Source organism: Pseudophryne corroboree, chromosome 9 (assembly GCF_028390025.1).
Source record: "Pseudophryne corroboree isolate aPseCor3 chromosome 9, aPseCor3.hap2, whole genome shotgun sequence".
Classification (NCBI taxonomy): Eukaryota; Metazoa; Chordata; class Amphibia; order Anura; family Myobatrachidae; genus Pseudophryne; species Pseudophryne corroboree.
Genome location: NC_086452.1, coordinates 228,169,003 through 228,192,291, shown reverse-complemented (window position 1 = coordinate 228,192,291; position 23,289 = coordinate 228,169,003). Strand labels below are relative to the sequence as shown.

General features: G+C 47.6%; 1 protein-coding gene across 4 annotated transcripts in view; it reads right to left on the bottom strand.

Annotated features, from left to right (window-relative positions):
- The window catches only part of WDR47 (WD repeat domain 47), a 207,650-nt gene that overhangs the window by 71,639 nt on the left and 112,722 nt on the right, over positions 1-23,289 (bottom strand). For all 4 annotated transcript variants that reach the window (XM_063940149.1, XM_063940146.1, XM_063940148.1 and 1 more), the window contains one exon: positions 20,251-20,429. In XM_063940149.1, coding sequence (XP_063796219.1) covers positions 20,251-20,429 — 179 coding nt within the window. The remainder of the gene's footprint in view (positions 1-20,250; positions 20,430-23,289) is intronic.

Sequence of the window (23,289 nt, the reverse complement as noted above, 5' to 3'; positions counted from 1 at the left end):
AGCCGTTGAGACGGTTCCAGGTGGGACTTCTGCAGATTGAGGATCCACCCGTGGTGTGACAGAAGTTGGATAGTGTGATCTATATGGAGCAATAGAAGCTCCCTGGAGCTCGCTTTTATCAGGAGATCGTCCAGGTATGGAATAACATTGACCCCCTAGACCCCGAGTTGAAACATAATTTCCGCCATCACCTTCGAAAAACACCTTCGGAGCTGTAGACAGGCCGAAGGCTAACACCTGAAACTGGTAGTGATCTTTCAGCAGGGCAAACCTCAGATAGGCCTGATGAGGAGGCCAAATTGGGATATGTAGGTAAGCGTCCTTAATATCCAGGGACACAAGGAATTTCTGTTGTTCCAGGCCTGCAATCACTGCTCTCAAAGATTCCATCTTGAATTTGAAAATCTTCAGGTAAGGATTCAAGAACTTCAGATTCAGAATGGGTCTCACAGACCAGTCTGGTTTTGGTACTACGAAAAGACCGGAGTAGTAACCCTGTCCTCGTTGTAGTAGGGGTACTGGAACAATGACCTGGGGCTGGACTAACTTGTTGATGGCCAGCAGTAGCGTACCACGTATATTTTCTGAAGCTGGTAAGCTTGATTTGAAAAATTGTTGGGAAGGGGGAAGGGGGGGGGGGGGGGGTTCCGTCAAACTCCAGCTTGCAACGCTGAGAGATAAGGCCTTTACCCAAGCATCTTGGCAGGAACTGTCCCAGATGTGGCTGTAGTGATGTAACCGAGCTCCGACCACGAGATCCCCTCGGAGTGAGTGGGCACCGTCATGCTGAAGTGTTTGCGGAAGCAAAGCTGGTGTTCTGGTCCTGAGATCCGGCAACGGCTGGTTTCTTAGGTTTACCTCTGGAGCCTCTAGCTGCGTTGGAGGCCCCTCTGGCCCTAGATCGAAATCTGGAGGACCGAAAAGACTGAGTAGACGGTCCCGGGTAGGTATGTCTAGCAGGCGGAGCTCCCGAAGGGAGAAACGTGGATTTTCCAGCCGTAGCTTTGGAAATCCATGCGTCCAATTCACCTCCAAAGAGCCATTCCCCTGTGAAGGCTCTTTGGAGTGAGTGGGCACCGTCATGCTGAAGTCTTTGCGGAAGCAGAGCTGGTGTTTTGGTCCTGAGATCCGGCAACGGCTGGTTTCTTAGGTTTACCTCTGGAGCCTCTAGCTGCGTTGGGAGGCACCTCTGGCCCTAGATCGAAATCTGGAGGACCAAAAAGACTGAGTAGACAGTCCCGGGTAGGTATGTCTAGCAGGCAGAGCTCCCGAAGGGAGAAACGTGGATTTTCCAGCCGTAGCTTTGGAAATCCATGCGTCCAATTCACCTCCAAAGAGCCATTCCCCTGTGAAGGCTCTTTGGAGTGAGTGGGCACCGTCATGCTGAAGTCTTTGCGGAAGCAGAGCTGGTGTTCTGGTCCTGAGATCCGGCAACGGCTGGTTTCTTAGGTTTACCTCTGGAGCCTCTAGCTGCGTCGGAGGCCCCTCTGGCCCTAGATCGAAATCTGGAGGACCGAAAGGACTGAGTAGACGGTCTCGGGTAGGTACGCCTAGCAGGCGGAGCTCCCGAAGGGAGAAACATGGATTTTCCAGCCGTAGCTTTGGAAATCCATGTGTCCAATTCACCTCCAAAGAGCCATTCACCTGTGAAGGGAAGAGATTCCACATTACGTATGGAGTCAGCATCAGCAATCTACTGACGCAACCATATGGCTCTGCGTGCAGACACAGCCATAGCCGCGGTCCTAGTATTAATATTGCCAATCTCTTTAAGGGAGTCACAGAGGACTCTTGCCGTGTCCTGAATGTGATTCAGGAAAGTAACAGTATTAACTAAGGTAATATCACCCGAAAGACCTTCCTTAATTTGATTAGTCCAGGAATGAATTGCATATGTCATCCAGCAACCTGCAATGACTGGCCTTTGTGTAACACCTGCAGCAATGTAAATAGATTTCAGAGTGGTTTCAAGTTTCCTATCTGCCGGTTCCTTTACCGTAAAGGAGCCCGGAGCAGGGAGTACCACCTTTTTAGAAAGGCGAGAGACTGAGACGTCTACTGCTGGAGACTCCTCACAGAATTTCCTGTCTTCAGGGGCAAAGGGGAATGTATGCAAAAACCGTTTTGACACCTGATATTTCTTATCTGGAGTCTTCCAGGCTATTTTAAATAAGTCATCCAATTCCTTGGAATCCGGAAATGTGACTGTCAGTTTGTCCTGTGAGAGGAAAAAATAGGATTTTAATACCTACCGGTAAATCCTTTTCTGTTAGTCCGTAGAGGATGCTGGGGTCACTTCAAGAACCATGGGGTATAGATGGGATCCACAGGAGACATGGGCACTTTAAGACTTTCAAATGGTGTGACTGGGCTCCTCCGTCTATGCCCCTCCTCCAGACTCCAGTTTAAGGAACTGTGCCCAGGGAGACGGACATTTCGAGGAAAGGATTTATTGTTAAACCACGGTGAGCAACTTACAAGCTCACACCTCAAGCATGCCGCAGAAACGTGGCATTCAATAGAACATTAGCCAACGGCATGAAGAAGTTGCAGCAACATGCTGACAAAACCCGTAACACAACCTGTGTGTAACTACAACCAATAACTGCAGATACAGTACGCACTGGGACGGGCGCCCAGCATCCTCTACGGACTAAGAGAAAAGTATTGACCTGTAGGTATTAAAATCCTATTTTCTCATACGTCCTAGAGGATGCTGGGGTCACTTCAAGAACCATGGGGTTATACCAAAGCTCTAAAACGGGCGTGAGAGTGCGGACGACTCTGCAGCACCGAATGACCAAACATGAGGTCCTCATCGGACATGGTATCAAACTTGTAAACCATTGCAAAAGTGTTTGAACCCGACCAAACCTCTGCTCTGCAAAGTTGTAATGCCGAGATCCCCCGGGCAGCCGCCCATGACGAGCCCACCCCTCTAGTAGAACGAGCCTTCACCGATTTCGTTAATGGCAATCCAGCCGTGGAATGAGCATGCTGAATCTCACCACAGATCCATCGCGCAATGGACTGCTTGGAAGCAGGACACCCAATCCTGTTGGGAGCATACAGGACAAACAGAGCCACTGTTTTCCTAATCTGAGCCGTTCAGGCGACATAATCTTCAAAGCTCCAACCACATCCAGAGACATTGACTCAGCGAAGGCGTCCGTAACCACAGGCACCACAATAGGTCGGTTCCTGTAGAAAGAGGAAAACACCTTCTGTAGAAACCGCTGACGTGTTCTCCAGTCAGCTCTATATTCATGGAAGATCAAATAAGGGCTCTTGTGAGATAAGGCCCCACACCCGCCTTGCAGACGCCAAGGCCAACAGGATGACCGCTTTTCAAGTGAGAAAACCGCAACTCCACCTTCTGTAAAGGTTCAAACCCACGTGATTGAAGGCACTGCAACACCACACTAAGATCCCAAGGTGCCACTGGAGGCACAAATGGAAGTTGGACGCGCAGCACGCCTTTCACGAAAGATTGAACTTCCGGAAGGGAAGCCAATAGTTTCTGAAAGAAAATTGCCAATGCTGAAATCTGGACCTTAATGGAGTCCAATTTCAGGCTGCATTCCCTCCAGCCCGTAGGAAATGGAGAAAACGCCCTAACTGAAACTCTTCAGTTGAAGCCTTCTTGGATTTACACCAAGACCCATATTTTCTCCAAAGCCAGTGGTAACGTCTAGACGTTACTCCTTTCCTGGCCTGAATAAGAGTGGGGATAACTTCCTTGGGAATACCCTTTCAGGCTAGGATCCGGCGCTCAACAGTTATGCCGTCAAACGTAGCCGCGGTAAGTCTAGGTACACGCACGGCAGCTACTGTAGTAGGTCCTCTCGAAGAGGAAGAGGCCCAGGATTTTTTTTTTAAGTAACTCTGAAAGATCTGGGCACCAAGCCTCCTTGGCCAGCCTGGGACAATGAAAATTTTCTCGAAACCTCGTTCTTCTTATGATCACGGGGAACTTTTTGGAACAGTGGAAGTGGAGGGAGTACATACACTGACCGGAACAGCCACTGGGACACCAGTGCATCTATCGCTATTGCCTGAGGGTCTCTTGACCAGGAACAATATTTCTGAAGCTGCCCGTTGAGACGAGATGTCATCATGTCTACTTGAGGAACTCCCCAAAGACTTGTCACCTCTGCGAAGACTTCTTGGTGGAGGTTCCACTCTCCCAGATGGAGATCGTGTCTGCTGAGGAAGTTTGCTTCCCAGTTGTCCACTCCCGGAATGAAAATTGCCGACAGAGCCGTTGTTTTTCTGCCCAGAGGAGGACCTTCGTCACCTCTGCCATTTCCGCTCTGCTTTTCGTTCCGCCTTGCTTTTACCTTATCCAACTGGACCTGCACGGGATGATCTTGAAGAAGGTGTACCGCTTGTTGAAGACCGTTGTAAATGGCTCTCAATACCAGCATGTTCATGTGAAGGCAGGCTTCCTGACTTCAGCATTTTCCTTGGAAGCTTTTCCTTGAGTGACAGTTCCTCAGCCTCGGAGACTTGCATCCGTGGTCACCAGGACCCAGTCCTGAATCTCAAACCTGCGTCCCTCTAATATGTGCGAGCTGTGTAGCCACCACAGTAGTGAAAACCTGGCTTTTGACAACAGGACTATCTTCCGGTGCATGTGTAGGTGGGATCCACTTTACCAACAGGTCCCACTGGAATACCCTGGCATGGAACCTGCCAAACTGTATGGCCTCGTAGGCCGTCACCATCTTTGCACTGATGGATCGACACTCTTGATGGTTTCAAAACTAGTATTACCATTTTCTGGATTTCCAGAGCCTTTTCCACCGGAAGAAAAACTCTCTGAATTACCCTGCCCAGAATCATTCCGAAAAACAAATACCTGGAAAATTTATGATCCAACCGTGTTGTTGGAGCATGGACAGGAAGAGCGCGATGTTTTGTAGAAAGCGCTCACTGGATCTCGCCTTTATCAGATCTTCTAGATAAGGAATTATATTGACTCCTTCTTGACGCAGGAGGACCATCATCTCCACCATCACCTTGGTGAAAACCCTCGGCGCCGTGGAGAAAACCGAAAAGTAACGTCTGGAATTGGTAATGACAATCCTGAACCGCGAATCTCAGATAAGCCTGGTAAGGAGGATAAATGGGAACATGCAGGTAAGCATCCTTTACGTCAACTGACTCCCTGTAATCCCCCTCCTCCAGACTGGAAATCACTGCCCCCAGTGATTCCATCTGGAACTTGAACCGTTTCAAGTAGAGATTCAGATTTTTTTTTTTTTTTAAGGTTCAGGGTCGGTCTAACCGAGCCGTCCGGTTTCGGAACAACCCCCTCCCTTCGTTGTGACCCAGGCACCAGGACTATGACCTGGTCCTGACATAAAATTTGAATTACCGTTACAACTGCTTCTCTTCCTGGAAGAGATGCTGGTAAAGTCGATTTTAAAAATCGGCATGTGGGAACGTCTTGAATTCATACCCCTGGGACACTATTTGTAAAACCCAGGGATCCAGGTCAGATTGACTCCAATCCTGACTGAGTAGTTTTAGACGTGCCCCACCCGAGCGACCTCCCGCGAGGGAGCCCCAGCGTCATGCTGTAGACATGGCAGAAGTAGGGGTAGACTTCTGTTCTTGGTAACCTGAAGCCGCTGTAGACATCTTTATGTCTCTTCCCCTACCTGCAGAATAAGGGGAAACCTTGCGCTGTACTTACTGGGCCGAAAGGACTACATGTGAGGGTGATCTTTTTGCCGGTGCAGAGGGCAAAAAATGTCGACTTACATGCGGTAGCCGCTGAGACCAATGCCTCTAGTCCATCACCAAATAAGGCCTCACCTATGTATAGGAGATCCTCCATATTCCTCTTGGAATTTGCATCCGCGTTCCACTGGCGAATCCCCAACGCTCGCCGAGCCGATACTGCCCTGGTAGCGGCTTGTGAACTCGAGAGTCCAATATCTTTTATTGCTCCTAGCAAGTATGCGGCAGCGTCTTTGATATTTCCTAACTTAGGGAGTATCTCATCTTTATCAATCGTGTCAATTTCTGATGACACGCTCTCTGACCATTTTGTAATAGCGTGACACCCCCACGCGCAAGCAATAGTGGGCCTGAGCAGTGTCCCTTTGCAACATATAGTTTTCACCTTTCGGTTCGTCGGCTCTTTTAGTGAAGCCGTGCCAGGTATAGGGAGAATTACCTTCTTTTGTCACCCTAGACAGTGCACTGTCTAACACAGGGGATGACTGTCGGGAAAGAATATATTAAGCTCTTCTTATTTTATCTATTTCCCTGGAATCCCCATCAGCGACACAGGACTCAGAGTCCGTGTCGGTAGCAGTAGTCATAACCTTTGTAAATGGACTTTATGCGACCCAGAGAGGGTCGCCTGCAAATGAAAGAACAGAATGCTGACAAACCATATCTTCTACATATTCAGCATGCAGCATTAGATACAGCCTTAACTAATCTTCCATTGATATGATGCATACTACCACGTATTTCATTCACCCATGTAGGCTCTTGGTGTGCCGTAGCGTTACCACCTTACAACTCTACGCCCCCAAATGGTTTCCTCCGTGAAGGAACTCCCTGCCTCATATATGTCACCCACGTGTACCACACACACCTACGGACACACTGGGACAAATAGGGGACAGACCTCTGTCAGAGGGACACAAAAAGGGATTAGCCAGCTCACACCCCAGTGCAAACACACAAATCTGTGAACTATATCATAAAACAGACCTGCAGCGCTTTATAATATAACATGATACAATACAAGCATCATATACATCGCCCCCCCTTTTTTTTGCACCCTGATACAAGTCAGTAGTGAAGGGAGGACCAGCGTTTCTCTTGAGGAGAAAATGGCGCTGAGTAGTGTGCTGGCTTAGTGAGGAAGAAGCCCCGCCCCAATAACGGCGCGCTTCTCCTGCTCTTAATTAAATAATTAATATCACTGGCGGCGGTAGGACAGTGTGTGTTAATGTCCTTTTTGCCATAAACAAGTGTTTTTTCTGCCCAGGGCGCCCCCCATGCCCTGCACCATGTCTAGCAGTGTATATGTGTGTGGGCTGTGAGGAGGAAGCTCAGCCCCCTCAATGGCACGCTTCATCCCGCTTTTTTCCCAACTAATATTTATACTGGCAGGGGTTAGGACAGTGCCTTGGCACTTATGTCCCCTCTTGCCAGTGTATTTTTGAAGATTTATATGCTGCCCAGGGCGGCGGCGGCGCGCCCCCCCCGCGCGCGTGACCTGCACCCTGTAGTGCCACTGTGTGTGGGAGCATGGCGCGCAGCGTGTGATCGCTGTGCGGTACCTCAAAGGCCATCACTGAAGTCTTCTTTGCTTCTTCTACTCACCTGTCTTCTGACTTCTGGCTCTGCAAGGCGGGTGACGGCGGGCTCTGGGAATGAACCCCTAGGAGTACCTAGTGTTCCAAACTCTCAGGAGCTAATGGTGTCCTGTAGCCAAAGAAGCAGAGCCTTTAAACTCACAGAAGTAGGTCTGACTTCTCTCCCCTAAGTCCCACGAAGCAGGGAGACTGTTGCCAGCAGTGCTCCCTGAAAATAAAAAACCTAACAAAGTCTTTTCAGAGAAACTCAGTAGAACTCCTCAGTGTGCGTCTGCCTGGGCACAGATTCTAAACTGGAGTCTGGCGGAGGGGCATAGAGGGAGGAGCCAGGTCACACCATTTGAAAGTCTTAAAGTGCCCATGTCTCCTGCAGATCCCCTCTATACCCCATGGTTCTTGAAGTGACCCCAGCATCCTCTAGGACATATGAGAAATAGCATCCTCCAGAGGAGCTTTAACACATCCCTAATAGCCAATATGAGGGGTTCAATACCCTTGGTAGGGGTGGAATCCCCACTTATGAGGTCCACATCATCCCCATCATCCTGTATATCATCATCAGTATCTGATTGGAGTGCAGGCAGAGCACGTTTTTGTGCACCTGTAGTAGACAGGGGGGGATGTTTAGCAGCTAGACTTGCCTTTGCTTCTTGCAGTTTCTGAGTCTTATTTGCATTTGCAGTGAGCTGAGAGGACATATCAGACATCATATTTTTGATAGACCCCAACCAGGAGGGCTCTGGACTCTCCCCCACATTGAAATCAGCATTCCGAGATGGCTGACTACACTGCTCACATGATATTGAGCCATATGAACTAGGAGAGAATCTAGCATTACATACACTGCATGGCGACTTCTGTTTTACCATTGTGAATCAGAAAAACAAGTATAATACACATACTACACAGCCTGATATTGATATATTGCAAGCCTGTCCTATTGCATGTGAGAGGAGACACAGGAGAAAGGACCCCAACTCACCCAGTGCCTCACAGCCCCAGTGAGGCTGTCAGCGTTTTTATGTGTAAACACAGTGAGAGTGTAATATGACAAAATCCCTCAGAGGGATGTTATTGTGCACTAGTATAGCGGCTCTCCCCCTCTACACCCGGTACCAGAGATCCAGGTACTGTTTGAAGGAGCAGTGGAGGCTGCTGCTGCTATGTAGAGGAAGGTGCCAAAATCCCGCTGAGCCGGCTCTTGTGTAGCTCCGCTGGCCATGTCTCCCAATATGTACAACCTCACATAAATGCTTGGTTTACTATATTTAGCCACTCTCACACAGGCACTATAGCGGGTAACCCCCAGGAGGGAACTGCACGCCACACCTGCGCTTTCAGCCACACAGTAAAACCGGGGGACCCCGGTTGGTACTCACCACCGATGATCACCTTCAGACAGCGTAAGGGGTGTGCGGCTGCGACAGCCAAGGCGCCATGCCCCGCTGAAAAACAGCCCCTCAGGATGGTTGTCCTGCAGTGGGGAAACGACTCTGCACCTCAAGAGGCCGGAGACAGAGTCCCCCCTAACTTCCACGGTGCAGGTATGCTGTTGCCCAAACAGCACACCGAAAGAAATAAAACTTTTAAAAAGAAATTGAAGAAAAACTCTGGAGCTTGCAGAGTGTGCATCCTCTGCTGAGGGCTCTTTTTTCAAAACTGAGCTGTAGGAGGAGGCATAGAGGGGAGGAGTCAGCACACCCAGTTGAAGAAATGTAAAGTGTACTGGCTCCTTTGGACCCGTCTATACCCATCGTACTAATCTGTCCCCAATATCCCTTATGGATGCTAGAGAAACAGTGCCCGAAGGAGAAAGGACAAATATGAGAGAAGGAACATAACAACAAGGTTTGTGAGATTGTGAGATTTATATACCAGCACACCACTAACATACAACTACCAGCAACAGCTGAACAGGTAACCACAGAAAAGAGAACCCGCAGAAAAGTCAACGCACTGAGGCGGGTGCCCAATATCTCTTATGGACTACGAGAAAAGGATTTACCGGTAGGTAATGAAGATCCTATTTTCTCTAGCATCCATAAGGGATATTGGGGAGACTTGGTATGATAGGGACGTCCCAAAGCTTCCAGAACGGGCGGGAATGTGCGAAGACTGCTGCAGCACCGTCTGCCCAAACTGGGAATCCTCTTTGGCCAGGGTATCAAACTTGTAGAACTTTACAAAAGTTTTCTTACCCGACCAGGTAGCAGCCCGGCATAGTTGCAAGGCCGAGACTCCATGGGCAGCCGCCCAGGAGTCTCGGCCCACCGATCTTGTAGAATGGGCCTTCAGAGACTTAGGAACAGGTAGGGCTGCCGACACATAGGCCTGTTGGATAGTAAGCCTAAGCCAACGAGCAATGGACTGCTTCGAAGCAGGACAACCCTTTTTCTGCGCATCATAGAGGACGAACAAGGAATCCGTCTTTCTGATCCAAGCCGTTCGCCTGACATAGACCTTCAAGGCTCGCACAGCATCCAATGTTTCTGGAGGAGCAGAATTACCAGAACCACAATAGGTTGATTCAAGTGAAACGCAGAAACAACCTTCGGCAGGAACTGCTGCCTAGTGCGGAGCTCCACTCTGTCCTCGTAAAAGACCAAGTATGGACTTTTACACGATAAGGCCCCCAATTCTGAGACATGCCTACCAGAAGCCAGGGCCAGTAACATCACCGTCTTCCACGTGAGGTACTTGTCTTCTACCGTTGTCAGAGGTTCAAACCAGGAGGACTGTAGAAAATCCAACACCACATTCAAATTCCAGGGTGCCGTAGGTAGCACAAAAGGAGGTTGTATGTGGAGTACCCCTTGCAAGGAGGTCTGAACTTCTGGCAACACTGCAAATTTCTTCTGAGAGAAAATTAAGAGAACTGAAATCTGGACCTTAATGGAACCCAGACGTAAGCCCTTATCCACACCAGCCTGCAGGAAATTTAAGAAACGCCCCAAGTGGAACTCTGCAGGCAGATACGTGCGTTCCATTCACCAAGAGACATATCTTCTCCAGATATGATGATAGTGTTTTGACGTAACAGGTTTCCTGGCCTGAACCATGGTAGCAATAACCTTGTTGGAAAGGCCCTTGTGAGCTAGGATGTTCTGCTTAACCTCAATGCCGTCAAACAAAGTTGCCGTCAGTCTGGGTAGACGAACGGTCCCTGTTGAAGAAGATCGCTTCTTAGTGGTAGAGGCCAAGGGTCTTTGACGGACATGTCCAGAAGATCCACGTACCACGCCCTCCGAGGCCAATCCAGGGCAATCAGAATTTCCTGGACGCCTTGATTTCTGATTCGCTAGAGCACACCTGGGAGCAACGGAATCGGAGGAAACAGGTAGACCAGCCGGTAAGGCCAATGTGAAGTCAGTGCATCCACTGCCCCCTGGTTCGTGAGCAATACCATTGAAGATTTTTGTTGAGACGATGTCTATCTGTGGACCGCCCCACCTGTGGATGATCTGCTGGAACACCCGATGGTGGAGTTCCCACTCCCATGGGTGGAGATCGTGACGACTCAGGCAGTCCGCTTCCCAGTTGTCCAAACCCGGAATGAAGATTGCAGACATTGCTCTTGCATCTCTTTCCGCCCAGAGGAGTATCTTTGACACCTCTCGCATGCAGGCTCTGCTTTTTGTCCCTCCTTGCTGATTGATGTATGCCACCGCTGTGGTGTTGTCCGACTGAACTTGGATCGCGTGATCCGTGAGCAGAGGAGAGGCCTGAAGCAGAGCACTGTAGATCGCCCGAAGTTCCAGAATGTTGATCGGAAGGAGGGCTTCATGGGCTGACCACCTGCCCTGGAACTGCGCCCCTTGGGTGACAGCTCCCCATCCTCTCAGACCCACATCCATCGTGAGGAGGGTCCAATCCTGGATCCCAAAACTCCGGCCTTCCAGGAGATTGAAGGACTGCAGCCACCAAAGGAGGGAAATCTTGGCCTGAGGTGACAGCCGAATCATCCGGTGCATCTGTAGATGTGATGCGGACCGCTTGCTCAGGAGAACCAATTGAAATGTTCTGGCACGGAACCTCCCATATTGGATCGCCTCGTATGAGGCGACCATCTTCCCCAACAATCTGATGCAAAGATGGATGGACACTCGAGCAGGTGGGAGCACCATGCAGACCATCTCCTGAAGTGTTCTCGCTTTGTCCTCCGGGAATAACACCTTCTGGACCACCGTATCCAGTAACATCCCCAGGATCAGAAGTTGGCTCCAGGTGGCACTTCAGTAGATTGAGAATCCACCCATGGCGTGACAGAAGTTGGATAGTGTGGTCGATATGGAGCAATAAAAGCTCCCTGGATCTTGGTTTTATCAGAAGATCATCCAGGTAAGGGACAACACTGACCCCCTGGACCCGGAGTTGGAACATCATCTCCGCCATCACCTTTGTGAATACCCTCGGAGCTGTGGACAGGCCAAAGGGTAGTGCCTGGAACTGGTAGTGATCGTCCAGAAGGGCAAACCTCAGATAAGCCTGATGAGGTGGCCAAATTGGAATATGAAGTTAGACGTCCTTGATATCCAAGGAAACCAGGAATTCCTGTTCTTCCAGGCCCACAATCACTGCCCTCAGGGATTCCATTTTGAACTTGAAAACCTTTAGGTAAGGGTTCAAGGACTTTAGATTCAAAATGGGCCTTACCGAGCCGTCCAGCTTCGGTACCACAAACAGGTTTGAGTAATAACCCCTGCCTTGTTGTGGTATTGGTACTGGAACAATGACGTGGGACTGGACCAACTTTCGGATGGCCTGTTGCAACGTAACTTGCGTATCCTCATAAGCTGGCAAGCTTGATTTGAAAAATCGTTGGGGAGGAGCACCGTCGAACTTCAGCCTGTAACCCTGAGAAATGAGGTCCTTTACCCAGGTATCCTGGCAGGAGCTTTCCCAGATGCGGCTGAAGTGACGCAGTTGAGCTCCCACCTCGAGATCTCCTCGGAGTGGGTGGGCACAGTCATGGTGAGGACTTTGTGGAAGCAGAACTGGTGCTCTGTTCCTGAAAACCGGTGGTTGCAGGTCTTTTTGACTTACCTCTGGTGCCTCTAATCGCATTGGAGGCACCTCTGGCCCTAGATCAAAATCTGTTAGACCGAAAAGACTGCACAGACGGCCCCGGGTAGGGACGCCTAGCCGGCAGGTCCCCCGAGGGAAGAAACGTGGATTTCCCCAGAGTAACTTTGGAAATCCACGTATCCAACTCAACCCACCCCAAAGAGCCATTCCCCAGAAAAGGGGAGGGATTCCACGCTGCACTTGGATTCTGTGTCCGCTATCCACTGACACAACCACAAAGCCCTGCGCGCCGACACTACCATGGCAGAAGTCCTAGCATTAATATTGCCCATCTCCTTGAGAGAGTCAAACAGGACGCGTGCAGTGTCCTGAATGTGCTTAAGGAGAGTCACCGTAGTGACCAGAGGCATATCCCCGGAGAGGCCCTCCTGAATTTGAGAAGCCCACGTGTGAATGGCATGGGTCATCCAGCCACCCGCTATGATCGGCCACTGCGATACACCAGCTGCCGTGTAGATAGACTTTAGTGTAGTCTCTATTTTTCTGTCCCCAGGGTCCTATATGGTAAAGGAGCCCGGGGCAGGCAGCACCTCCTTTTTAGACAGTCGAGAGACTTATACGTCAACCCCCTGTGGTTCTTCACAGAATTTCCTACCTGCAGGAGCAAATGGGAAAGTGTGCAAAAATCTTTTTGACACTTGGTATATTTTGTCTGGATTTTTCCAGGCTAATTTAAATAGATCATCTAACTCTGCAGAATCAGGGAAAGTGACATTAGGCTTGTTTTGTGTAAAGAAAAACGATTGCTGTGACGCAGCGTCCTCTAGATGGAGCTTTAACACGTCCAGTATAGCCAGAATGAGGGGTTCAATACCCTGAGCAGAAGTGGAATCCCCACTAACGGGATCTAAGTCATCCCCATCCTCCTGTATTTCCTCATCTGAATCAGAGAGTAGAGAGGGTTAACCACGCTTTTGTGGTCCCGAGCTAGAGACGGTGGGGCTCTGTAACATCTGCCCTAGCAGCTAAATCTGCAACAGCCTGTTGTAGTAGCTGAGTTTTCTGAAAATTAGCAGTGAGTTGTGATGACATATCAAACATCATAGTCTTAAGAGCCCTTAACACTCTCCCCCAGCCCCCTCACTGATTCGTGAAGATTGGCTGCATTGTTCACATGAAACAGAATCAGATAATAAGGGAGAGAATCTGGTGTGGCAGACACTGCATAGCTTGTAAATCACAATTACATACACACAGACAGTAACACTGATCAAGCCTGCCCTAACTATATGTGAGGTACACACAGACAGACACCAGCACACCCCTGCTGTACAGCCCCAGTGAGACTGTCAGCTAACTATAACACAGTGAAACACTAATGGCACCGGAGCTACAGTGATTTTTATACTGGCAAAGTCTCCTATTCTGCTTAAAAACATCACACAAGTGCTAGTTTAAGCTATTCCAAGCCAGTTTACACAGGGGGGTCTAGCGGGTCCCCCCCAGGAGGGTCCCATATGTTGAGCCTGCTTTCAGCCACACTGTGAACCGGGGGACCCCCCCTAGCGGGGCCTCCGGGTTTGTACTCACCACAGACGTCACCTTCAGGCATATGTAAGGGGTGTGCGGCGTGCTGCGATAGCAACAGCTAAGGCGCAGTGCCCCGCTGAACAAACAACCTCTCAGGACGGTGGTCCTGCAGCGGGGAAGCGGCTCCGATACTTTGCAAGGCTGGTGACCATCCCCCATCCTAACTCCCAGGGTGCAGGTATGCTGTTGCCCAAACAGCACACCGAAAAATAGGATTTTGGTACTTACCAGGTAAATCCTTTTCTTTGAATCCATAGGGGGCACTGGAGTACTCTTGGGATATGGACGGCTTAGCAGAAACAAAGGCACTGAATATTTAAATTTAGAACTCTCCACCCCTCCATATCCCAGAGTACCTCAGTGTACGACCTCAGTGTTTTTTACTGAGCGAACAGGAACTATAGAGAGGTTGACAATGGAGAATTCCTATAACATAACGGACAACAACAAAGTTGACACATAACGTTACTGTCAACTAAACAGTTGACACCATAACCGATAGACCTTTATAACTTGAACCAATCGGTGAAAATGTGTTACCATAAGCTCCTCTGAGCTTAATACAACCCAGGTAAAACTGCTCTGGGTGGGCGTCCAGTGCCCCCTATGGATTCAAAGAAAAGGATTTACCTGGTAAGTACCAAAATCCTATTTTCTTTTTCATCCACTAGGGGTCACTGGAGTACTCTTGGGACGTACCAAAGCTTCCCTCGTGGGCGGGAGAGCTGTTTGACACCTGTAACAGTAGGCGGCCAAAGCTAGATGCTGATGCCGCAAACGTTTCAAAACGCGTAAACGCGTAGCCGCGTCGTAGAAGCTCCACGACCAGCTGGTCATGACATTCCCACAGGACCTGTGGGATGAGCTATTACTGACCTAGGCGACTGTAACTTAGCCTTAAGGTAAGCCTGACTTGTAGTCAGTTTTATCCAACTGGATAATGTCTGCTGAGAAACTGGCTAACCCCAGTTGGCAGCATCATAGAGAACAAACAACGTATCCGTATTACGAACTGTAGACGTTCGGGACATATAAACGCGTAATGCGCGTACCACATTCAGAATTATAGAATGTGCTGTCAACACAGGAAACACTATTGGTTTATTGATGTGAAAAATAAGAAATCGGAATTCGTCCGAAGTTCCGCTCTGTCATGAGGAAACCCAAATACGGTGGCTTGGAATACAAGGCACCCAAATGTGAAAACAAAACCCTTGCCGAAGCTAAGGCTAGAAGAAAAAACGTTTTCCAAGTGAGAAACTTAATCCCCATTTGTTGTAAGGGTTCAAAATATGAAAACTGTAAGACAACTGAACCCAGCTTCAAGTCGCATGGCCCTGTAGGTGGGATAAATGGAGGCTGCACTCTGATGACACCTTGTAAAAAAGTGTGTACTGACGCAATAGAGTCAAACGTCTTTGAAAATAAATTGACCATACAGATACCTGCACCCTCAGTGTAGATAAACGCAGTTCTCCATCCCACCCCGTCTGTAAAATACCAGAATACGGGTAACTTGAAAGATGATGTCGGAAACTTCCGAGCTTCACACCCACCTATATAGACACACCAAATTTTGTAATAATGAGCTGCCGTAAGCGGCTTCCTAGCTCGTAACATGGTTGGTATAACCGATACTGTAATGCCCTATGTCTTTTCTTAAGAGGGCGGTCTGAACCACCACCCCGTCAACCGCAGCCACGGTACATAGGTAAATAGGGGTAAATGAACGGTCCCTGTTGTAACAGGTTGGACGTATTATGAGCGGGCAAAGATCGTGTGCGAGTATTCCTTGGAGATTCGAGAAGCAAGCTCTCCGAAACCCATGAGATATCACTAGTATGACTGTGACGAACTGTCTTATGATCCGTTTTAGCAACGGAGAGAGCAGCGGAAAACTGTGGAGCCAGATACACGAGGCTGTACAACCACGCGAATGTGAGAGCCTCCACCGCCACTGCCCTTGTGATCTGTCGTTCTGTACACATACTGAGCGTTTGTAATTGTGGCGAGATGCCATCATGTACACCTGAGGGTAACCCCACCTGTGGATCCACATGTGAAACACCTCTGGATTTCATGCCCAGTTTTCTGGATGAAAATCCCGACGGGTGAGATCATCTGTCTAACCGATGTCCACTCCCGGAATGATCGACAACATCACCTTATGGTGTTCTGGCCAATTGAGGATTCGAGCTATCCTCTCTGGTTGTTGTATATGCAACTCCCGTTGCGTTGTCTGACTGCACTTGGACAGACTGAAAACGAAGCATGTAGTGCATTGTAAATTGCACGGAGTTCGCGGACATTTATAGACAGCAATCTGTCGTGATCCGTTTTAGAACCCCTGTCGCTGACCTTTTTAACTACAACTCCTCAACCTCTGAGACTGTTGTCCAGAGTATAGACACCCTCACCGCCCTGTGGGAAACGCGAGTGAAACCCGGCAAACTAAAGCGCTTCGAAAACACATCATTGTTCCCAATAGGCGAATACACCAATGTACCGCTAGTGTGCGTGGCTTTTGCACTAATTGTACTAGATGGTATAATGTGTTCTTTCTGGTGTAGTAGGTAAATCTCTTTGATTTACCGTATTTATAATCATACCTAGGAATTGAAGTCGTTCAGACGGAATTAGATGCGATTGTTTTTGAACTTGAGCCTGCCACCGTGGTGTACGTTAGTAGCGCAAGTAAGAGGAACCTCTGTTGAGACAGAGTTCTTATGAGCAGATCGTCTAAGTATGGAACGATTGTCACTGCCAGGGCTCTGAGATGAGCTGTCATCACCAACATCACTTTGGTGAATACCCGAGGCGTTGACAAGAGGCCAAACGGTAGAACCTGAAATGGTTAATGGTTGTGGCGTATTGCAAAACGCTAGAACCTGTGATGCGGTGACCAAACTGGAATGGGTAAATACGCATTGTGAAGATCAAGCGCAATTATGCAATTTTGTGGCTCCCAATATGCAAATACTAACCGCAGAAAATCCATTTTCAAACTGCAGTAAGTGACTTGCTGATTGAGACTGCGACGGAGCCCTCCGGCTTCGTTACCCCAAACAGAGGGGAATAAGTAACCCTGACTCTGTTGGTGTACCAGGCCTGGAAATAAAAACAGCTGAAACCAGCAGAGACTGAATGGCAACCTGCCAAAACGCCTAATTTCGTCCGACAGAGGCAGTCTTGTCTTTTAATCTGTAAATAGCGGATACATCCATGAGTTGATGTCTGGAAACCCAGCCAATGTAACGTGTAAAGACGCGCTTCCACAATTGGAAAATGGAGATGGCCTAAGAGGCCGTCAAGCCACTGGCTTGTTGACTTTAGCGTCCTGTCGTTACAAGGCGTGACTGTTTTTGTACCACAGCCTTGAAAAGACTGAAGTCTAAAGGGATTAAACGCCGGACCAAAGTATTTCCGTTTTGATACTGGAGGCGGCAATGGCCTGAATATCAAATTTAGGACCAAACAACTTCTGGCCTTGTCGTGCTGAAACTAGCGACGATGAAAAGTGAGAATCGAGGTTACAGGCGTTAGCAGAAGCTTTACAGATATACTCTGCAGCTTCTCATTAACAGTGATCGTCATTGTTTCCATACATAGAGTCTAGTGACCCAAATGTATCTTGGGTCTTTATAATGTTTGACACAGACGAATTCACCAATGGCGGATTGTCCCATTTAGATGTGGAAACGGTTAAATAGTTGTTAGAGTCTACTTAGTCTCTGTAAAAATTGAGACATTGACTCACTGGTTATTAGCAATGCATGGTTGTCAAAATCCCGCACTATCTGAGTGCTGGTCTAATGTACCCTTCTCACTCGTAGTTATCGCTGTGAGATTTGACATAGAATCGTCCGACTGCATTAAATTATAAGACCAGTTAAATAAACACCCTGGTACCCAAAGGGAAATTGGACCTTTGGAAAGACTGTCCTTCGTTAGAGCTGGCGGAGTAACTTCCGAGACTCCGATGTTACCGCTCCTGTCGAGCGGAGTTTAATTTGAATTGCCAATGCTTAACATAGGATCTGGGATCCTGAACCTACAAAACATAGTGAACATGTGGTAGATTTATGTCTAGACATTGTTTAAAAGTATTTTTAGTCTGCGCTGGAGCCTTAATCCCTATGCAGACAGACAACACAATAGGCAACGGACAGACACTTGCACGACTTAGTAAAGTTATTATCTGAAGGTGTGTCATATATATCTATTTATGGCTGAAAAGCAGTTCACATGGGCAGCCTATGTGAAACCCGAACCAAAATTCCCACTAACACCCCTGCGCCTCTGGTGGCTTAGAGATGTAGGGCAGGAATGTTCCGGAATTACAAACTGGAAAACAACAGGAAGCATGGTTAAAATGGCCCCTTTGCCATGCTGACCCTGATAATCACAGAACAAGTTACAATTGTTTCAGTGTTAATATAGCCTATTATACAGTGATAATTACAGGCAGGGTACAACACATGCTCTATGAATAAATATATATAGGCTCAATAGCCTATTATACAGTGATAATCACAGACATTAATATAGGCTCAATAGCCTATTATACAGTGAAACTCACAGGACAGGTTACAATACATGCCTCCATTGTTAATATAAGCTCAATAGCCTATTTACAGTGATAATCACCGTCATTAATATAAGCTCAATAGCCTATTATACAGTGAATACATGTCACATATATATAGCTCCATATACATAAACTGTGGCTGCTGTATATATAGGTATTTTACATACCCTTGCCGCTGTAATCCGCCAGATTCCACCGCCCCCCTTCCCCCCGTACTCCCTGTAACGCTGTGTCTCAGCGGGAAGCCCGGGAAGACTTGCAGGGAGGCCTTCTTGCAGAGCAGCGGAGGTCGCCAGGAGCGGCCCGGTTGCCTCTTAGCGCTGGCAACTGACGGAGCGTCTGCGGGTGGACGGTGCTGGGCGGCCGGACGGAGCGGCGGGCCGGTTGTCACCCTCTTAGCGCTGGCAACTGACGGAGCGTCTGCGGGTGGATGGTGCTGGGCGGCCGGACGGAGCGGCGGCCCGGTTGTCACCCTCTTAGCGCTGGCAACCGACGGCCGGACGTAGCGGCTGGGACGGCCGGACGGAGCGGCTGCCGTATGGAGCGGCTGGGGCTGCCAGACGTAGCGGCTGGGCGCTGTGGCGGGCGGATGTATGAGCGGCGGGAGCGGCATAACAAAACTGACCCACATAGCGGGGCGGCAGCCTGCGCTGACCGCCCCGTTCCCCAGCCTAACTTGCTCTGTATCTTCCGATCATGGCTGCGACGGGGCTTCTATGTGTAAGCTCCGTCCAGCTCTCCAGTCATGGCTGCGACGGGGCTTCTATGTGTAAGCTCCGTCCAGCTCTCCAGTCATGGCTGCGATCCAGCTCTCCAGTCATGGCTGCGACGGGGCTTCTATGTGTAAGCTCCGTCCAGCTCTCCAGTCATGGCTGCGATCCAGCTCTCCAGTCATGGCTGCGACGGGGCTTCTATGTGTAAGCTCCGTCCAGCTCTCCAGTCATGGCTGCGACGGGGCTTCTATGTGTAAGCTCCGTCCAGCTCTCCAGTCATGGCTGCGATCCAGCTCTCCAGTCATGGCTGCGACGGGGCTTCTATGTGTAAGCTCCGTCCAGCTGTTGCAGGAGCAGTGGGCTGCCTGTGACTGTGAGGGTGCTCTTTGTGAGGACCGACACGCCATGCGCTGCCCGTGCAGCGGCACTATCCCGGACCCATGTTTTTCCAGAAACTGGGAAGGGATGTGCTATTGAAAAAAGTAAAAAGGAAAAAGTAAAAATGAAAAATTAATAAAATCTTCCACAAAGTGTGGGAACTCCCACAAGCCGATGTTAGTGCTTTGAGCACAGAAAAAACACTGAGGTCGTACACTGAGGTACTGTGGGATATGGAGGGGTGGAGAGTTCTAAATTTAAATATTCAGTACCTTTGCTTCTGCTAAGCCGTCCATATCCCAAGAGTACTCCAGTGACCCCTAGTGGATGAAAAAGAAATAATAAAAGTTAAAAAGAAATTGAAGAAAACTCTCTGGAGCTGCAGAGATGTGCATCCTATCCTGAGGGCACTTTTTAACTGCTTTAAAACATACAGCAAAGAATTAGTGCACACGTTTACCCCTCAAGTATCCTCTCTCTCCAGTTACCGATCCACAACATCTTTAAAGAAAATATTAGATTTTCCATGCATTATATATTGTATATACTCTACTGTGGTTAAACCTTCACCATGCATATGTGGGATCTTCAGAATAGTTTTTATTAGTACCTATTGAGAAACTGCTCTGTGAGATTCTGGGGTTGCTCTGCGTCCTCTACTTGGTTGACTCCACCCTCAAACAGCATTTGTTGGTAGAGCTGCCTCTGCTGCTCCTTCTGTTCTAGGTGCTGCTGGTAACGCAGTTTCTGTCTGTAATATTCTTCAAACTGCTCTGTGGAATCCCGGAGCTGAAAAACATCCCGTCTAAATAATAAGCTCTGCAGAAGACCGTAACTTGTTGTCAAAGCAGTATGAAGAAAGCACAAATATAAATTTGTATGAGTGGTCTTTGAATTTATGTTTACTTGGGAAACATGATAGCATAAAATATGTTGTTTGGTAAATATACATTATCTGTATGGCTTCTATTAATCTTGGGTTATGTGATGTTTCAGCTTTTATTTACACACAGTCTAATTACCATTATTTTTAGGGAAATTCTAATAAATACGCAACAGGGGTATATTTGGCAAAGTAGATGTTTAGTTACCGTATTCAGCTCTGTGCCAAGCATAAGAGCTTCATATGCCACATTTACGCTTTATAGTGCGTATTTTACTCGAGAATTGCAGTGGGAACTCAAAAAGAAAAACATGTTGGGTTTCTCAGGACGCGTACTGACAAATCAGTAGCGCTTTCCAATGTCCTCACATTCTTCACAATATGTGGATATTATCCTCAATGAGTCGTTGTATAAAGACAATATACAAAAAAACAACGTGTGAAACTATATAAATGAGTCCACTGAAACAATCCCAAATGTGCAGGAAACAGGTAGGTGATGAGTTCTCTCCCCAGCATGCATCCAAAGGATCCCTCAGCAAACATTCAACACCCAAGGTGTCTAGAGCTTATTCCAATTATCATACAGATATATTCAATCCATATACAATGCCATGCTTACCACTCTTGTTAAAACACTGTCTACATCCAATCCTGCAGTTTCCTGCCCTGCTGATAGTCAGAAGGTTACACCCCCCCCCCCCTTTCTGCATGGTATATATAGGAAGTTAATTAGTCAATTAGTGTCCAAATTAAGACCTATACTAATATATATGGATCATTCCTTGAAATAAATTGATCCACCCAAGTATCATCATAGTAAAAATCCATTTTATGGGTAATCTCAGTTGACCTTTATTAATATAAAGCTTATTACTTGTAATGTCATGTATTTGTTTAGTATTTTATATGTATTTTTTATACAGATTTTTGAGGTTTATAATATATTGTATTTATGAGGTTGTTTATTGCAGTATTTAGAGGTGTCATCATCTGCATCCACGCATAAGGTATATGGGATTAAGAATAGAATGGATTCAGATAATCACGGATGTAACCATGACTACCGTGTAAACTAACCATGTCATGGCGTGTTGAATTGCGGCAGCAATTCTAAGCAGCCTGCTGTGAGGCTGGGGACTGTCCCCGCCGGGCAAGGCATGAGGCTGGTGACATTACTGGGGAAAGCTGTGCTCTACAGGTGCAAAAGAATAAACGGTGAGGCACCAGACTACGGTGACTGAAGAGGAAGCAGCATGCGGGAATCACGCACGTGGTAGATGCCAAAAGTAGTTAGCGAGACAGGATGAGGCTGCCATGGACAGGAAGAAGTACACAGATGGGAAGATACGGAGCAGGACACAGATAAGATATGGGTCAGGTACAGGAGAGACACAGTTCCTATATGCAGGGCAGTAACAATAAGAGTATTAAATTCAAACCAATGTGGTTAAACAAAAAGGTTATGGAAGAAATGGATAAAAAGAGGTGAGTATTCAAAGCTTTCAAATCAGACGGGAAGGCGGAGTCAATTTAGTACTACAAGGAATGTAACAAAAAATGCAAAAAGGAAATAAGAGCAGCTAAAATAGAAAACTAAAAGCAAATCGCTAAGGAGAGTAAACTAACCCTAAAACTCTTTAAGTACATAAATGGTAAGAGGCAAAAAAAAAAAAAAAGAGAATATAGTACCATTAAAAAGCGAACTGGGAATTCCTGATAAATGACGACACAGAAAAAGTTAAAATACTGAACAAATTTTTCTCATCAGTGTTTACTAGAGAGGGCCAGATTGTGGGATTAGTGAGTAACAATAACACTAGTATTGATAAAGACCCATTACTTAATACTTATCTGTCTGAGGAAGTAGCCCGTGAACAATTAAAACATTTTTAAGACTAATAGATCTCCTGTTCTAGATGGCCTACATCAGGCCTGGCCAACCTGTGGCTCTCCTGCTGTTGTAAAACTACAAGTCCCATCATGCTTTGCTACAGTTTTGCTATTAGGGAAGGCTAAAACTGTGGCAGGGCATGCTGGGATGTGTAGTTTCACAACATCTGGAGAGCCACAGGTTGGCCAGGCCTGGCCTACATCCTATGGTTCTGATGGAGCTAAATGCTGAAATTGCAAGGCCCCTGTATCTGATTTTCACTGAGTCACTTAGATCAGGCATGGTACCAAATGAATGGCGTATAGCGGATGTGGTCCCAATATTTAAAAAGGTATTAAACTTCATCCTGGTAACTATAGACGGGTTAGTCTGACATCAATAGCGGGGAAACTATTAGAAAGTATACTAAGGGACAGCATACAGGACTACTTAGAGAACTGCTATTAATAAGAACCAGAATGGTTTTATGAGAAATAGGTCATGCCAAACTAATTTGATTAACTTCTATGAGATAGTAAGCGCCAATCTCGACCAGGGTACCGCAGTTGATGTGGTTTATCTAGACTTTGAAAAAGCTTTCGACACAGTACCTCACAGGAGGCTGACTTTCAAATTAAGGGAGCTTGGTATAGGAGTTATTTTTACATGGGCGAGTAATTGGCTTGATAACAGGGAACAGTGAGTGGTGATTAATGGGATGTTTTCCACCTGGGCTAAAGTAATTAGTGGAATACCGCATGGTTCTGTGCTGGGGCCACTATTGTTTAAAATATTTATTACTGATTTAGGAGAAGAACTAGAAAGCACAGTGTCAATTTTTGCAGATGATACTAAAATATGTAGGGTAAACAAGACAGATGTGGATGTGGAGT